The sequence below is a fragment of the Hippichthys cyanospilos genome, chromosome 5 (genome assembly GCF_059441005.1).
Source record: "Hippichthys cyanospilos isolate Australia breed blue-spotted pipefish chromosome 5, RoL_Hcya_1.0, whole genome shotgun sequence".
Classification (NCBI taxonomy): Eukaryota; Metazoa; Chordata; class Actinopteri; order Syngnathiformes; family Syngnathidae; genus Hippichthys; species Hippichthys cyanospilos.
In genome coordinates this window covers 9,576,194-9,594,262 of record NC_142373.1, presented here as the reverse complement: position 1 = coordinate 9,594,262, position 18,069 = coordinate 9,576,194, and the positions used below count along the sequence as shown (strand labels likewise).

The 18,069-nt window shown below is 43.4% G+C and overlaps 1 protein-coding gene across 1 annotated transcript in view; it reads left to right on the top strand.

The window, feature by feature from the left end:
* Positions 1-18,069, top strand: part of lrp2a (low density lipoprotein receptor-related protein 2a) — a 54,561-nt gene that overhangs the window by 15,928 nt on the left and 20,564 nt on the right. Inside the window, 31 exon segments of the mRNA XM_088415292.1 lie at positions 417-542; positions 634-764; positions 1,407-1,544; positions 1,626-1,907; positions 1,983-2,222; positions 2,433-2,552; positions 2,750-2,866; positions 3,811-4,191; positions 4,355-4,369; positions 5,457-5,705; positions 6,103-6,314; positions 6,396-6,580; positions 6,674-6,902; positions 7,392-7,569; positions 7,662-7,790; positions 8,356-8,522; positions 9,062-9,205; positions 9,317-9,426; positions 9,531-9,708; positions 9,780-9,993; positions 10,416-10,655; positions 10,730-10,918; positions 11,979-12,905; positions 13,764-13,929; positions 14,005-14,163; positions 14,260-14,549; positions 14,622-14,822; positions 14,965-14,991; positions 15,794-15,829; positions 15,910-16,152; positions 16,380-16,505. Coding sequence (XP_088271418.1) covers positions 417-542; positions 634-764; positions 1,407-1,544; positions 1,626-1,907; positions 1,983-2,222; positions 2,433-2,552; positions 2,750-2,866; positions 3,811-4,191; positions 4,355-4,369; positions 5,457-5,705; positions 6,103-6,314; positions 6,396-6,580; positions 6,674-6,902; positions 7,392-7,569; positions 7,662-7,790; positions 8,356-8,522; positions 9,062-9,205; positions 9,317-9,426; positions 9,531-9,708; positions 9,780-9,993; positions 10,416-10,655; positions 10,730-10,918; positions 11,979-12,905; positions 13,764-13,929; positions 14,005-14,163; positions 14,260-14,549; positions 14,622-14,822; positions 14,965-14,991; positions 15,794-15,829; positions 15,910-16,152; positions 16,380-16,505 — 6,149 coding nt within the window.

The following is an 18,069-nucleotide window of genomic DNA, read 5'->3' as shown; positions in this document are numbered from 1 at the left end:
CGTTTACACTGTGAGATCTCCAAAAACATTTCTATATCTTCACACTGCGATACGATTGAACCAATACTACTTCAATCACATGCCTACAATACTTTATGAAGCACGTCCACGTGTCAGTTGAAGACCAAGTGGCGCTTACCTATTCACAAAATGTCCTAAAATAAATCCACGGGGAAATTTGTAGTCAGCACAAGCTGTTATTTCCAATAGCCTCAAAGTCATAAGGCCTCTGCATCCACTTGAAGAGATTAACCTAGCATGAAGGGATGTATTGTAGTGGTAATACCAGGCACTGGGCTTACACACTATTATAATTGAAAATAAAAATGGAATTGCAGTGTATTCATTTTACTGTTGTTGTTACTAGGTCAAAACTCTCATTACATCCTTTCCACTTGTTTTTCTTGCGTTTTCAGATATATATTTTGGACCGACTGGTACCGGCCAGCAAAGATTATGAGAGCTTGGGGCGATGGGTCACATGCCCTGTCTATTGTAAACACCACACTTGGCTGGCCTAATGGTCTCGCTATTGACTGGAGGTGAGCCCTGTAGCAGCCCGCCCAGCAAAATCTAATTTTCCGAAAGCTGAATTTATTTTGCTCTCATGTCTCATATTTTGTCTCTGCATAGCGCAATGCGCTTGTATTGGGTAGATGCCTTCTTTGACAAAATTGAGCACAGCGATTTTGATGGAAAGAACCGGCTTTCTTTGGATCGTATTGCTCAGATGTCCCATCCTTTCGGCCTCACCATCTTTGAAGGTAAATAGCCCCCAATATACATTTAACCCTTGTGCAGTATTTTGACTATTTTTGGGTCATTTTCTTCCACATCGTTCTTGCAGTATTTTAGTCAAGGGATGTTACACTCCTAGTAGTTTAATGACTAAGTGGTCCTGCCATGTTGAACTTTGACATGTCACCACTGGGTGAAAATTCAGCTCCCTAAGTGTCTTATTTCAAAGTTTTCCCTTTGATGTCAAGTGTTTTTGATATAATCTAGTAAAGTGAAGATATCATTTGTTACATTCTGAACTTCCCGATCTGAAAAATGTAGTGGTTTAAAAAGCTAGCCGGATGCGATATAAAAGGACTAGCAAAAAACATCTATGTGGCGGTATAAGAACATTCACAGGCATTTATCATTATCCTCAGGAAAAAAAGACTAGTACTGCATCTTACTGAGTCACGTAGCTTTAAAAGTCTTCCTTCTTTGCATCTGTATGACTATATTGTACTGTTATAGGCGTACATGCCACAAAGCGGACAGGGGCTGACACGGATTAAAGGCATTTCCATTCATTTAAATAGGGAAATATTATTTGAGTTGAGTATGATCAAGCACCACTGTATACATATTTATACCGAAGATGAAGCAAGTGAGAAATGTGTGCTCCTCTCAAGGTTACGCATATTTCACCGACTGGCGCCTGGGTGGAATTGTCCGCGTCCGAAAGACCGACGGCGGGGAGATGGTGGTTATCCGAAGAGGGATCAGCCACATCATGCACGTCAAATCTTTCAACTCCAACTCTCAGATCGGTCAGTGTGTTTCTTGACAGCTCATTCATCTTGGTTCCACTTCATTATATCATGATGATGATTTGGCTCCACAAATCGCAGGTTCCAATCACTGCAACCGGCCGACAAATCCAAATGGGGACTGTAGCCACTTTTGCTTCCCGGCCCCAGACTCCCACAGGGTATGTGGGTGTCCGTACGGCATGAAGTTGTCCCTCAACCTGCAGACGTGTGTGGAGGACCCTTCCAGCGAGCCCCCAACTCTGCAATGCGGCGCCAACTCCTTCTCCTGTGGCAACGGCAAATGTGTCCCAAACAACTACCGATGTGACGGTGTTGACGACTGCCACGACAACAGTGATGAGGCCAGCTGTGGCGTCAGCAGTAAAGCTTTCTTTTTACTCGCGAAACTATTGTTGATTTGTTCAGTTCTGTATAATGATCTTCATTTCTTCTCAGACACCACTTGCTCCCCTTCTGCATTCACCTGCGCCAATCATCGTTGCGTGCCGGCCACGTGGCGTTGCGACGGTCATAACGACTGTCTGGATGACAGCGATGAGTCTGATTGCCCGACACATGTGCCCGGAACCTGCCCGGCCAATCAGTTCATGTGCGACAATCACCGCTGCATCCCGCTCACCTGGCGCTGTGACACTGATAACGACTGCGGTGACGGTTCAGATGAAGCAGACTGTCGTGAGTTACTCGTTTTGCAAAAAAAAAAAAAAAAATCCATGCATCTTATTGCTCAACCATCATTTCCAAACTTTTCCAAACACCCGGTCCTATCTCAGTCATGGAGATTCTTTTATTCACGTAACAAAGTTTTTTTCAGAAATCATAACTCTTATAACTGCTCTACAATGGATAGATAAGATACAATTTCAAGTCAATATTTGTCCACAGATCAGAGTAGCGCTTGCTATCCTGACCAGTTCCAGTGTCCAGATCATCGCTGCATAGCCCCCAGTTATGTCTGTGACGGGGATCGGGACTGTGTGGATGGGGCGGATGAGCAAGGATGCAGTGAGTAGCTGTTGGTCATTCGTTTCATTAGGTTCATTTAAACACGCGTTTTGACCAATCGCCTACAGCCTGTGTAAAATCAAACAAGCACTTTCTTTGTTGATCTCATTTCCGCTGTTGCACAACAATATGGGTCAGCATATGTAAATCACAACTGTGAGACTGTAAGCTTTACCATGCTCAATTGGATTTTGCAGTCTACAACTGTACCGGGAGCGAGTTCAAGTGCTCCCGTGGTCACCAGTGCGTCAACTCTTTCTACCGATGTGACGGGGTCTTTGACTGCACGGATCGCTCAGATGAGCAAGGCTGTCGTAAGTAAAAGGAAGCAAAACCTTTTATCGTACCTGCATGACAATCAGGCCCAACAAAGAGCTGAATTAGAACTCTGCATCTACACATAAACACACTGATATATCAGTGATGTGCAGCCATAGCATACAGGTCATATTTACCATTAAATTAGCAGCCCGGAATAAAAACTGGTAAGCTTATATTTTGCTGACCGCAACGTTCAAAGCAGAGCTTTATTCAGCTGCCTGGGAAAATTCTTTCATTCGGATTATTGTATTCGCTGGGCATTTAGAAAGACTGTTTGGTTGTTTTACCCATTCACTGCCATTGACGGCTATAGACGTAAAAGATCAATTTTTTTTATCAATCCTTTTATGTCATTTGCATATTTCCATGATGGAAATGCATTACTACTTGTTAAGAAAAAGTAACCTGCCCTGACCTGACATCATCTCCCACTGTTGCACAAAAAACATTTAATTCCTTCACTGCCATTGACAGCTATAGACGTCAAGGAACCGTTTTCCTTGGGCTGGCAGTGAATGATTTCAAATGTTTTGCCCTCAACTAAGAAGATTCAGTTTACAGTAATCTGCTGTTTTTATATTCCTTTATTCTTAGCCTATGTCTAGTTTTGATTGGTTGTCAATTTCTTTGGTGGTTAGATATATGTTTACATAACAAATTCAACTAGATTGAAACTGCCTTTCCTATGAATTTAACATGGCCTTTATTTTGGCGTAACCCGCTGCAATCAATACATTTATGTATAATTAATCTGATTGGATTATTGCGATGCACACAAATGTATTGCTTGTGACTGTTAAAAAAATACATGGAAAACATAATTGCATATTAAATTGCAATTGCAACATTAAGGAAAAAAATTGCAATGGTATCAAAATTGTTCAGTCCAACTAGATGTACATTCCCCCATGTTTGACTGCGCCAACATTTTTGGCAGCAACGCGGCCTCCCGGGATGTGCCATCACCAGAGCGAGTTCCAGTGCCAGTCGGACGGCAGCTGCGTCCCGTCCAACTGGGAGTGCGACGGTCACTCGGACTGCGAGGACGGCAGCGACGAGCACCACGCCTGCCCGCCTCGCACCTGCCCTTCCTCACTTTTCCGCTGCGACAACGGCAACTGCGTGCTGCGCAGCTGGCTGTGCGATGGCGATAACGACTGCAGGGACATGAGCGATGAGCGGGACTGTCCCACCCCGCCTTTCCGGTGCCCTAGCCGGCAGTGGCAATGCCCCGGCTACAGTATGTGCATCAACATCACCACGGTGTGCGACAACATTCCCGACTGCCCCAATGGTGCGGACGAGTCTCCACTCTGCAGTAAGTCGCGTCGTCTCCTTTTTGAAAACGTAACAAACGACGTTATTGTGTTATTTTGTGTGTCTTTGCAATTGCGTTCAAATCAGGCATGTGTGTGATTTGACTTGCATTAACCTGAAAATGATTTGTGATTCTCCTTTCTTGCTTTTCTCACAACTTTCAGACGAGCCTTTGCCAGGTAGGAACAAAAACTCAATCATTTAGTAGATATGCTGTGAATAGAACTGATTCATTTATAACAATTTTAGTGCATTGCTCAGTCAAGAAAAAGTCACATGTTCTTACAAACTCACCGCACTCCTTCATCAGGGGTTGTTTATGGCAAGATCTTATAATAAGAGTAGTGATGAGCAAGATTGTCATTTGTCACAAGTTTCCTTAACTTGACTTATTTAAGTCCAACAAAATAAGGCAATCTTATTTCCAGTGCCAACAGTTGTCTATGAGACAAATTTGTTGACTGAAAAGGCACATTTGAGTCAGTTTAGTGATAGTTTGTTCAAATGTGATCAGTAGGAATGGCAACTTTGTCAGGATGTTAGCATGAAAATGTGCAGTCATCTACAGCAACCTATATGGAGCACTAATTTAATCAAGGACTCGTTTCAACCCTAAACTGTTATTTAACCCAACCATCTTAAACAACCACAGTTCATATGCCTACACAAATACTGTTAACCAAATCTCTCATTTTTTAATATTTTCTTTTTATTCAAGATTCATTTCTGACCACATTTCCTTCTCAGATGATTGATCACCATTTTTCTTGGAATTGGTTAGAGTAGTTCCTCCCATTTCTAATGTTTTTTTTTTTTTTGCATGACGGACCATAATATAGAAATAATATTACGGTTGATCAGATTTCAGTTTACAGCACTGCATCAGTTGGCGCTAAATAACTTGTCATCATCTTAAACATAATATAAATCATCACAACGTAAATTATCATCATAAACATAATCTAGAACATAATTAACTGCAGACATTATCTGAAAGCGTGCAAAGTTAAATCCAATTGGTGACTTTTTCTTGACAGGGTTGAAAATAAAGTTTTGTTTCAATGGCTTTGTTTGTGTTAAGTCATTCACTGCCAGCCCATCTAAAATGGATTTTAGACGTCTCTTGTCGTCAGCGGCAGTGAATGAATGAAAAAAAGAACGTAATGTCACGTATGATGTTCTTTGGAATGCATACACTGTACATCACAGGGATTTATAGCCATTCTCGTGCCGATTTGATTATTCTGTTTCATTCATTCAACGTAGACCAGGAAAGCTGCTCTGACAACAATGCCGGCTGCACCCACGGCTGTATCCAAGGGCCCTTCGGGGCCCAGTGCACTTGCCCTGCGGGCTATCAACTGAGTAACGACTCCAAAACCTGTGAGGATCTAGACGAATGTCACCCCCCTGGACTATGTAGCCAGCATTGCTTTAACGAAAGAGGCTCTTTCCGCTGCCACTGCCATGACGGGTACACTCTCGAAGATGACCAGCGGACCTGCAAGGCCTCAGGTAATGAAACAGGAACTTCAGTCTCCCCTGCTCTTTAGTCTGCTATTTTCTCATTTTAAAGCTTACTTACTAAAGCTTCCCTCTTGTCTGCCCTGGCTGCTCACATTCCTTTAGGTAAAATGAATAACATATGTCAGTCAGTGTTGTAATTAGGACATTATCATCAACAAAGGCCTGTTTATGGGGAGCGTGCCTTTTGCGCATAGATAACCCACTGAAAGGAATTGTAACACAATAGCTCTCATTATTTGTACAAAAGTGCATTCCCCAAGGGTGGACATTTGAGAAGGCTCTATTTACTAGCCCTGTGGTAAGGTTGAGTGGACATGCACAAGCTAACAAGCGCTTCTATTAGCATGAGAATAGACATGAGAAAGTATATGATCTCTGTTAACAGATTCCCGTCAAGCCTTCTTGTTGGTAGCCAGTCGAAATCACCTCGTACAAGATGACATCACCGCCCAGCCCAACGTGGTGCACTCGCTCATCCGGGATGGACGCAACATCGTGGCCCTCGATTTCGACTCCGTCAGTGAACGAGTGTACTGGTCCGACACAAGTCAGGACAGGATCTGGAGTGCTGATAAAAATGGCAGCGATCGAACCGTGGTGAGTTTTTATCCTCTGTGTTGATCACGAACGAACGTGCCGGAAAATACGTCGGTTTAAATTATAGATGTGTGTCGACAGATATTTGACAGTGGGGTGACTGTGACAGAGAGCCTTGCTGTGGACTGGGTGGGCAGGAACCTCTACTGGAGTGATTATGTTCTGGAGACAATTGAGGTGTCCAGACTAGATGGGACTCACCGGACCGTCTTGGTCAGCGAGAACATCACCAATCCCAGAGGTCTGGTACTGGACCCAAGAGACAGGTCAGAGCCAGAAAAAAAAAATACAACGCTAGCAAATCTCCCTCAGTGCTAGTACAGTATACTAAAAATGGTATTAAACGTTTTCTTTTGCAGTGCTCACCTGATGTTTTGGACAGACTGGGGGAGGAACCCTCACATTGAGAGGGCTAGCATGGATGGGAAACTGAGAACCGTTATCATAAGCAACAAACTGTACTGGCCCAATGGTCTCACCATAGATTATCCCAACAATTTATTGTACTTTGCCGACGCCTATTTGGATTTCATAGACTACTGCGATTATAATGGGATGAATAGAAAGCAAGTTCTGGCCAGTGACCTGGTGAGTCTATGACATGAGACACATATCAGACATGGACTGTCATGACAAAAGTATTGGGCCACAACAATCCTGTTGCTACACTGTATTAAAGCAAGCCCCTGCAGAGCTGTGCTATACTCGAGATTTTGATATCAATCCAATAATAAATCCGATAAACCAAGCTCCACAATAGTATTAAACAATATTGAAAATATATATATATATATAAATATATATATATATATACTGGGTTGAAAAATGTATCACACAGGATGTATATTATTGAAAGAAATGTAAGAACTACTGCAATATGGCACAATAAGGGATTCCTAAGTCACTTCTCAATCTTAAAACGTTCCTAAAAAGACAAACTTAAGTTTATTCTTGTGGCTTGTTTTGTTGGTAGCCCAATGCTTTTTTTTTCACAGTCAAATCATAAAACATGAACTTTTGGATTGAATGTTTGAAGACATGTTTTCTTCTGTTTCTGTGCTACTCTCTATTGAAAAGGTTCTTCAACATCCCCACGCAATTACCATTTTTGAGGATTTTGTGTATTGGACCGACAGATACATCAATCGTGTGATGCGAGCCCATAAGTGGCATGGGGAGAACCAGACAGTGATGCTGTTCAACCTCCCTCAGCCCATGGGTCTAGTTGCAGTGCACCCGACCCGGCAGCCAGCAGGTGCGATCCAATTTTATTTTAAAATCAGTAAAAAAAAAAAAAAAAAAAGTCGTATCTGCTCTCACATTTATAGTTGTGTAATTTGTTTGTAGGTAACAATCCCTGCTCGCAGAACTCCTGCACTCACATCTGCCTGCTGTCGGCCATTGGACCAAGGTTCTACTCATGTGCGTGCCCCTCGGGGTGGATGCTGGCGGCCGACCGAGTCACGTGTTTTAGAAGTATGTATCTGTGTTCAAAACTGTGTTTTCTAACTACAGGGCATGTTCAAATTATGACACACTATAACTGAGAACCACAATCCTAATCATGTCTAAAAGAAAACTGAGTTTAACTCTTGTGTGATGTGAAACAATACACAGAATTGCATTGATTCGAAATTTTAAGAGCAGTAGCCAAATTTAAAATTTGGCGAGAAACTACCCAATCCCTTTGTGATCCTCTTCTCAACTACATCTCCGCAGAAAAGTATTCATAAAAATATGTAGATTCCAAAGTCTTAATGAGACAAGGAGCTTTTGGTCCAAGGAGTTTGCTTCTTAGCTCATCTCAGGTTTCGACACATGAAAGCCAACGCAGTCTCCTAGAGGCCAATGATTATCCAAGAATGAAATTGCCCCTTAACAACTCATTGATTCTAATCTGTCCTGACTAAGCAAACAAGATTCCTGAGCATACCTTCACTTATCAGTATATGATAACACTAAAAAAAAAAATGTGTACCGGAAGCTGTGAATTAGGAGAAAAATGATTGAAAATGTCTTGATTTTCAATTTCTTTTGGTAGTTGAGGATCCTTTCCTGGTGGTGGTGAGAGACAGCATCATTTACGGCATTTCCTTGAATCCCGATGACAGAAGCAACGATGCAATGGTGCCCGTGGCTGGGCTTCATAACGGTTATGATGTTGATTTTGATGACGGTGAACAGACTCTTTACTGGGTCGAGCACCCGGTGAGTTACACTCCATAAATACGATGCCCACTCGCACATTAGCTATTGTGTGTTTGTTAAACAATTAGAAAAAGTCCCCCCCAAAACATACCAAAACTTTGAATGCATTTTTGTCAAAACGGGATTTCAACATGGTGACATTCATTTGCTTTAACTTCCTTAATTTTTTAGATACTACCATGTATTCTAATCATTTTAAATGGAATTAAGTGTAGTGGTTCTAATAAAAAATCATTTTTTTTATAAACAATCTAGTAAATTAGAATACATCAATATCTTGTTTTCATATTTGGAGACATGAACCCGATATTCTTAAAATGCATCACATATCATCTCCAAATATCGGTTATTGGTTTCTTTGACTTCTGAAAAACGGTATCAGCCCTGAAAAAAAGAATTCATCAGTCTATCTCAACCACAAATCGCAAACACAATAATAAACAAGAAAAGCTCTTTAGCTGTGTTTCTTAAAACTGATCAATATTCTTTCAATAAATCGATAGTGTCATTATCATCACGTGTCCTTACCTGCACTTCAGGGTGAGATCCACAGAGTGAAATCAGACGGTACCAATAGAACCGAGTTTGCCCCCGCAGCAGTTCTGGGATCTCCTGTGGGTCTAGCCCTGGACTGGATAACAGAAAACCTCTACTACACCAGTCCATCAACACAGTCAATTGAGGTGAGACGATTTTTGGAAACTTGAGTTTGCTTTATTATGTTGCGCAATTGAGGACAAGAAAACCAGTGCGGCTTATCGGATTAGTAATTGTGCTGTTTTGTTCTGGTGCAGGTTTTGAAGCTGAGAGGGGAGGTACAGTACAGAAAAACGCTCATCACAAATAATGGCTCTCCAACTGGCGCGGGCAGTCCTGTTGGCATCGCTGTTGACCCGGCTCGGGGGTAAAAGCTCTTGTTAATATCAAGCCCACTTGCAATGAGCCTTCTCAGCAGTTTCACAAAAGATGACACGCTCTCGTTGACCTTCGTCCTTTCATGTTTTGAAGCAAACTCTACTGGACCGACCAAGGGACGGAGAGTGGCATCCCCGCCAAGGTGGCATCTGCAGACATGGATGGTTTGAACCCTGTCACTCTGTTCACCAATAACCTGGACCGCATCGAGTTCCTTACCGTGGATATTCAAGAGAACAAGCTGTACTGGGCTGTTACAAGCAGCGGCATGGTTGGTCTTCACTACAACAACACATTTTGTTTCATAAGACAAGCGCATGCACTCATGATGAATGTCCACAGATTGAACGTGGAGATCCAGATGGGACCAACCGCGTCACTGTCGTGTCGGGTCTGGCTCACCCCTGCGGCGTCGCCGTCTATCAGAACTTCCTCTACTTCACCGACCGTGACTTTGAGGTCATAGAGCGAGCCGACAAGTCCACTGGCGCCGACAGGGTTGTGCTACGGGATAATGTGTCCGGACTCAGAGTTCTGAAAGTCCATTACCGAGATTGTGAGTAGACTAAACATTCGGTACACGTGTATTTTTTTACAATTATACCGCTGCTCAAATCATTATTATGTCACATATATTCGTGATTCTTTTTTTGCCTCGATAATACACAATATTAATATGCAGAAATCATTCATTCATTCATTTTATTCACTGCTTATTCCCATTAGGAACATGAAATTTCTGACTCTATTTTGTTGTGTATCAGCTATACAATGACGGTTAAAGCATTCCTTTCTATTTTATTCTATTCTATTAGGACTTTGAAAAATAGCTGGAACGGAAGTTTCAAGCTATTTATCGCATTGATTGAAGTTCACTGTCAAACTAAATACAAAACAAATAGACCTACTCGTGCAATTTGCTTGGCAGCTCAATGCTAACAACTGAAAACACAATTTGTTGTTTTTTGACATCTTCAGCCTCTGCGGGCACAACCAACGGCTGCACCAGCAACATGGCTGTGTGCCAGCATCTGTGCTTGCCTCGGCCGCGGGGCCTTTTCACGTGTGCCTGCGCCACAGGCTTTAAACTCAACGCTGATAACACCACCTGCGCCCCTTACGACTCCTATGTTGTCATCTCCACGCTATCCGCTATCAAAGGCTTTAGTTTGGAAGGAGCGGACCACTCAGACGCTATGGTGCCAGTGGCAGGTCGAGGTCAGTCATTGTGTCAGGAGATGCAAACTTATGAAAAGTCACGGCTTCCAAATGAGTTTGCTTTGCTCTTTCAGGCCGTAACGCTTTGCACGTCGATGTGCACATGGCATCTGGTTACATCTACTGGTGTGACTTCAGCAGCACGGTTACAGCACAGAACGGGATCAGGCGGATCAAGACGGATGGCTCAGGATTACGTAGCGTAGTGACAAGTGGGATCGGACGCAATGGGATACGTGGAATCGCCGTGGACTGGGCTGCAGGTATGCCGTCTACATCAATCTTTATTTTTTAAGCTGCACGATACTGTGATTGCCATTTGCAATGCAATTACTGTAAATTTCCGACTATAAGCCGCAGGTCGTAAAATAAGATATTTACACTGAAGGATAGTGTCTGTTTTTTGTTTTTTTTAACTTTTTAAACTGCCTGCTTACAGTAAAATCCTGTCTTCAACAGACTGAACATGCTGCATTTTTAGTACCAACATATTTTCAATAGAACACTGAGAGAATACTGGACCATAAACTACAGGGCTCAAATCATGAGGAAAAAGTCGTGCCTTATAATCTAAAATTTACGGTATTTCTTCAAGGTCCTCCTCATTTATTTTTAACAAACCAAATCAATACATTAATCTGTATTACAATAAGCAAGATCATATATATAAATGATTCGGTTCACCTTGCACTAAAATAAAGAAAAATGACCCCATAAATTAACATTTAAGATGCTTTATTTATCTGTTTTAATCAGAGTTATGAACTTCCTAAACAATTTGACTTGCAGTGACTAAGTTATGATAGACAAATGAAGGTTCATGAAGCACTTGTGATATTTTTTGACTCCTTGAGAGGACACTCTTATTTTAAAGATGTAGTGGAAATCCAATGCATTTCAATCGCACAAGTGTTAATTTTCAAACCTTTAAAAATTACTGAGAGCAGTGAAAAATATCACAAATGCTTCATGAAGCTTCATTTTCCCATCACTAGAGATAGGTGAACACATGGTCAACGTTCCTTAAGCACTGAACGTATCTTGACACTAAAATAAACAAATTACGACAATCGACTGAATGGCGACATTTTTCTTTTTGTTTAATAGCAGCATTTCCTTTTGAAAATTACATTCTACTACACTCCCTCGTCAGTTTGAATTCGATTAAATGCTCAACCCTAAATGCAAGTAATTCAACTGGTATTTCAAAAATATACCTTATAACTGAAAACTATGACGTGAAAAATGATAATAAAGCGATTCATTGGTGAATGTGTTCATAAATGGGTTGATTTTAAATACGTATTTGAACTTTTCACCCAGGAAACCTTTATTTCACCAACGCCTTCCTGACCGAGACATACGTCGAAGTTCTTCGCCTGAACACGACTTTCCGAAGGGTACTGTTAAAAACCCAGATGGACATGCCACGTCACATTGTGGTGGACCCTCAAAATCGATACTTATTCTGGGCCGACTATGGCCAGAACCCTAAAATCGAACGAGCCCTCTTAGATGGAAGCAATCGCACAATTTTAGTTTCATCAGGAATCATCACCCCGCGAGGTCTCGCTCTGGACCAGGAAACGGGATACGTCTACTGGGTTGATGACTCTCTGGATATGATTGCCCGAGTCGGCCCCCAAGGAGGCGAGACTGAAGTCGTGCGCTACGGAAGCCGCTATCCGACTCCTTACGGGATCGCCGTGTTTCAAGGGAATATCATTTGGGTGGACAGAAACCTCAAGAAGGTGTTCCAGGCAAGCAAAGAGCCCGGCAGCACCGAGCCACCTGCTGTCATAAGAGACAACATCAACATGCTGAGAGATGTAACAGTTTTTGACCAACGCATGCAACCATCCACAGCTCAAGAGCTTAACAATAACCCCTGTGTGGATGCCAATGGCGGATGCGCACATTTCTGCTTTGCCCTGCCGGCCACGGGCAACGCGTCCAGAAAATGCGCTTGCGCTTTTGGGAATCTGGCAGAAGATAACGAGAACTGCGCGGTGTCGAGGGACGACTATCTCATCTATACTACGGAGAGTACGGTGCGCAGCTTACGGCTTGATCCAGAAGACCATGCCTTGCCCTTCCCCGTGGTTAATGTCCCACGGACGTCCGTAGCGCTGGATTTTGACATCACCGACCAAAGGATCTACTTTACTCAGAGTTCAGGCGCGGGAGCCAGCAAAATCAGCTACATCAGTTTGTCTTCTCCCACTTCACATCCAGTGGTGGTGGCTTCAGGTAGGTAATACCTGATGACTTTGTTTTGCTTCAAAGGGGATGTCAATTTAAAATGTATATTTTGACTGTTTTTTCGGAGGAAAAAAACTATATTGCGGAAAGATGTGCTGTGAACATTTCCTGCGTTCCAGACAGACAAATTAATTATAAATGTACTTACCACGGGCATTCCTCCGAAGTCAAACTACCGCTGTATATATATTTACTTAAATCTTAAATTATTAAACCTTATACAGTAACTGTACTGTTATCCCTTCCCTTTCCATCCCTTTGGCTGTAGTTTTACGGAGAGCCGCGGTTATATTAGCGGCGCCCGGAAGTCTAATTAGAGTGAAGCCTGTCGCTGACCAAACATGATAACAATCAGAGTTTACGCTTGAAATTCCAATTTATTACAAAACAAATCTAGGTAAGAGATTTACAACGCTCCGGTGCAGCGCTGCTCTTTCCTGCTCTCCCTTTGCTCCTAACAGCGTGTGTGAGTTTCATGAGGGAGATGCTCACTCCTACAAGACACGTGATTGCCTTGAGGTTTCTTTATAAATCAAAGGTCAAAGATAATTGCAAAGGCTGAGAACTATGTAGTACTGAATTGTGGAGATACAGCGTTAAGTTACTTTTCACATGTTGAGTTTTGCTGACATATTCGGCCACCACGGCTCATTTCTTCTCTGATGTCATTTTCAGTCGACAGAAAGTGGCAAAATGGCTTCCCCCTCAGATGGTTGAAATTTGCTGCTTAATTCATATTCTACAAACACAGTCATAATCAGAATGTCGTGTTTAGAAAAAAAAGGGGTTATTCAGATCTTATCCAGTCATTTATGAAATGTCATCACGATTCATATGATGAAACAGATCTCGGGGCCCCTGACGGCATTGCGTATGACTGGATAAATCGAAGAATTTACTACAGCGACTATGCTAACCAAAGCATCAACTCAATGTCTGTGAACGGATCTGAGAGGACTATTATTGCACACGTGTCCAGACCGAGGGCCATCGTGTTGGACCCCTGCAGGGGGTAAGGTTCTTTCATTTGTTGTTTCATGAAATCAAACTTTGAATTCCCTGATATGAAGCCAATCTTGTTGGACAGATACATGTACTGGACCGACTGGGGAACTCATGCAAAGATCGAGCGTGCTACCTTAGGTGGGAACTTCCGAAAAGAGGTTGTGAACAGCAGTCTGGTGTGGCCCAACGGACTGAGTTTGGACTATGAAGAGGAGCGGCTGTATTGGGCGGATGCCAGCTTGTAAGATCAGACAAAGCCAATAGTTGTAAATACACTCTTTGTATAAAGTCTTCCTCACTGGAATTGCTAATGCTCTTCTTTTCGCTCTGCTACCAGACAGAAAATTGAGCGATCTTCTCTGACCGGGTCGAATCGGGAGGTCGTCGTCAGCACGGCCATCTACCCGTTCGCCATGGCGATGTTCGGCCAGTTCATTTATTGGACTGACTGGAACACACGCAGTATCTACCGCGCAAACAAATACGACGGCGCCGACCAAACGGTGATGATTCAGAACCTTCCGTCTCGGCCCATGGATATCCACGTTTTGGCCGGCGGGAAGCAACAGCAATGTATCAGTCCTTGCGAGCAGTTTAACGGAGGCTGCAGTCATATCTGTACACCAGGTATGTAGAGTGTTGTCTTCGCTGTCGTCTTTTTAGCAAAATCGTGGCAGGAAAAAAATGCGATCCTGTTAGGGCCCAACGGAGCCGAGTGTCACTGTCCATCAGAGGGCCTGTGGTACCTCGCCGACAATAAGCACTGCATCCGTGACAACGGGACGCGGTGCCAGCCGGGTCAGTTTACCTGCCTGAATGGCCGCTGCATTCGTGCGCAGTGGAAGTGCGACAATGACAATGACTGTGAAGATGGCAGCGATGAGCTGGAGAGAGTCTGTGGTAGGATGTCGTTGACTTGTTTCCATTTTTTTTCTGTTGTTGGTTTTCTCCCTTGTTTGATCTTTAGTGCAAATTAACCTGGTCTTGTTTCTTTAACTAACAACAAGCTCTGTCTTTCACTCTCAAAATAACTGTTTCTTAGGAACCAAGACCGAATTCAACTATGTTGGTGTGTATGCTCACTTCTTGATTGGAATTTAGTTAGGGTTGGGCAATATAAACAAAAAATAGAATATTTTCTTCAATCAATATGCACAAGTATGGAAAATGATCAAAATAATGAATTTTAAGACTATAATAACCCCTCAAATATTTTCCATTGGTTTGATGATTTTTTTTTTTACAAAATCCCGTGAAAAACATAGTGCCTATTTAAAACCATAGCATATGCTAAACATGATTAAGACACAGTGCAAAGTTCAGATTTTGATTTGTCATTACGAGAGCCTTCAGCACATGTGATGTCATTTTTAGTTGACAGCAAGTGAAAAAAAAAGTTTAGTATTAGTTGTATGGAAAAATAATTCAATAATTCAAATTCAATGATTCAACCGCAAAGATGTAATTTCATGTTTTATACAAGACCAGACATTCCACCCCTGGTACTTATTTATATATTTTTCAAACATTAGCAAGCATTGTGTTAAAGGAGTGTCTAAAAATGGCGGATACTAAAAGATTTAACTATAGGCAAAATATTAAGATTTTACTGATAAAAAGAACTAAATGAGTGGACTATCCCTGTAAATAACACAAATAAGTCGCTAGCACCTATTGTAAACATGTCCTGTAAAGCACCCATCCGGCCTTCGGAAACTTTTACAAAATCTCGATGCCATGTTCATTTTCAAATCCTCGCTTTTTAAAATGCCATACTAATTAAGTTGATTCAGTGTATTGCCCAGCACTAAATTCAACGAACAGTCCCCTAGTCACAAATCACTACTAATCACTTACATCTTTGCATGCAGTCCCTCAGTTCCTGTCATCCTTTGTAGCCTTGTCAGGTAACATTAGCATTCAATACACATGTGCTACAAGTAGCTTCTTGAAAAGTCTCTGACAGATCACCCGTTTTATATGTTAGCGTTCCACACATGCGATCCCACCATGTTCACCTGCGGCAACGGGCGATGCGTGCCGTACCACTACCGCTGCGACCATTACGACGACTGCGGCGACAATAGTGATGAGGTGGGCTGTCTCTTCAGGCAGTGCGACCGCAACACCGAGTTCGCCTGCAACAACGGCCGCTGCATTTCCAAGGATTATGTTTGCAACGGTGTCAATAACTGCTATGACAACGGCACCTCGGATGAAAAAAACTGCCGTGAGTATTATAGTTATTTTAAAATGACTTTAAATTACACCTAAAGGTCTCCAAAACTTGGGGATGTTTACAAGATGTTTACCTTTACAAACTATTTGAACTGAAGTTCTCTTAAGCGTTTAATCCACATGTACAATAGACTATTCAATATCTCAATTATTTTAGAAATTGAAAGACAATGAAAAGGTTCCTATTACACATTCATAACCTATGAGTTGATCATTTAGCTGAGAGAACCTGCCAGCCCGAACATACCAAGTGTCAGTCGACCAACATTTGCATCCCACGTTCATACCTGTGTGATGGAGACAACGACTGCGGAGATATGAGTGACGAGAGTCCGACGCACTGTGGTGAGTTTAAAACCGACTAATGCTTCCTCCAAATTAATGCACACTTGCCTTTTAACGCCTTGTCGCCGATCGACGCAAATTCACATCAAACCCCTCCCACTCCAAAAATAGCTCAGATAGCCTTGAATTATTACGCTATTGGTGTCATGGTTTGTTGGGTTGTGGGTTTATTTTGAGGGGTTCTGTTTCTGTTTACGTTTATAGTTCCGGTTTCTGCCCCTGTCGCGTCTGCCTGCGTTAGTTTTGATTTAGTCCACCTGTCTGTTACCTGCGCCTCGTGTCCTCCAATCTGCTCCCTTTGCCTGTTGTCCCTGCCCAGCTGCCATGTGTTAGTTTGATTAGTTTGTGAATGTATTTAAGCCTAGTGTCTGTTACAGCCCGTGTCGGATCATTGTCTCTGTCACGTCATGTCATATTGTCTCTATCGTATTGTTGTCTCGTAGTCCCGTCTTGCCCCGAGTCCCTCAGCTCCGTGTTTTCCTGCCAGCCTGTCCATAGTGTTTTGCTTTCTGTTTTGCCAGCCTGCCTGCGCCCTTAGTTCGAGTTTTTTGCCGTCCTGTTTTTCTCGCTTTTGTTCCCGTTCGTTTATAAATAAATGGATTTAATCAACCCCCTGTCCCGACGCTCCCCTGCTTTTGGGTCCTCCTCCTCTGCAACCATGCCGGCCTCCTCAACCGCCGTACTTCCCCGTGACAGAATGATCCGACCAGCACAGGACCCAGCGGGAAGTCCGCGTCGGCGGACTCGACGCCGCCGCCCCGCCCGCATCCGTTCTCAGCCCGCCGGTCAGCCCCGTTCCCCCAGTGTGAGACCTCTTGTTTTTTCTTCCGTGTTTCTCCCCTCCGAGTCCGCGTCTGTCCCCGCTTCTGATCCGCCCCCCGCGTCTGTTACTTCCGCGTTTCCCTCGTGTTCCTCCGACCTCCCATACGACACGATTCTGTCCCCGCACGTTTTTTGTAGTTCCGATTTTTCTGATTTGCGTAGTTCACCTTCTGTCCGCACACCCGATCACCCTTCCTCTCCTGTTCGCGCACCTTACTGTACGTTGGACTCAGATTTTTCCGATATCGAGGATTGCCCTCCTTTCGTCACGTTTCGTTCCAGTACCGGTCCGGATTTTGTTTACCCGCGTCCCTCTTCCTTCGACACTTTTTATCATATTCCGTATTCGAGCCCGTGCACCTCTGATTATGATTTTGATTCAGATTTTGACTATCAGTCCGGCCAGTCCTTTTACAGTTCGTCCGAAGACTCCGATTCAGAGCCCCTATCTGACCGTGACCTTTTCGTGGGCTCCCGGTTGGCATTTCGTGGCCGCCGGTGGAGGGGCCCGCGAAAAGGCCACCGCCCCAGTGACCACCAGGACCCATCTGTTCAGCCTTCCGATCCGTTCCCTCCTGTCTCGGTGTCCCCCTCTTGCCGCGCCCTGCCTACTTCCTCCTGTCCTGTACCACCCTCTTCTTGCACCCTGTCCCAAGCTCCTGTCGCGTCTGTACCACCGGTCTCTGTTCCCCAAACTTCCTGCCGGCGGGCTGAAGCGGCACCCGCCCCTGTTCCAGCGCCA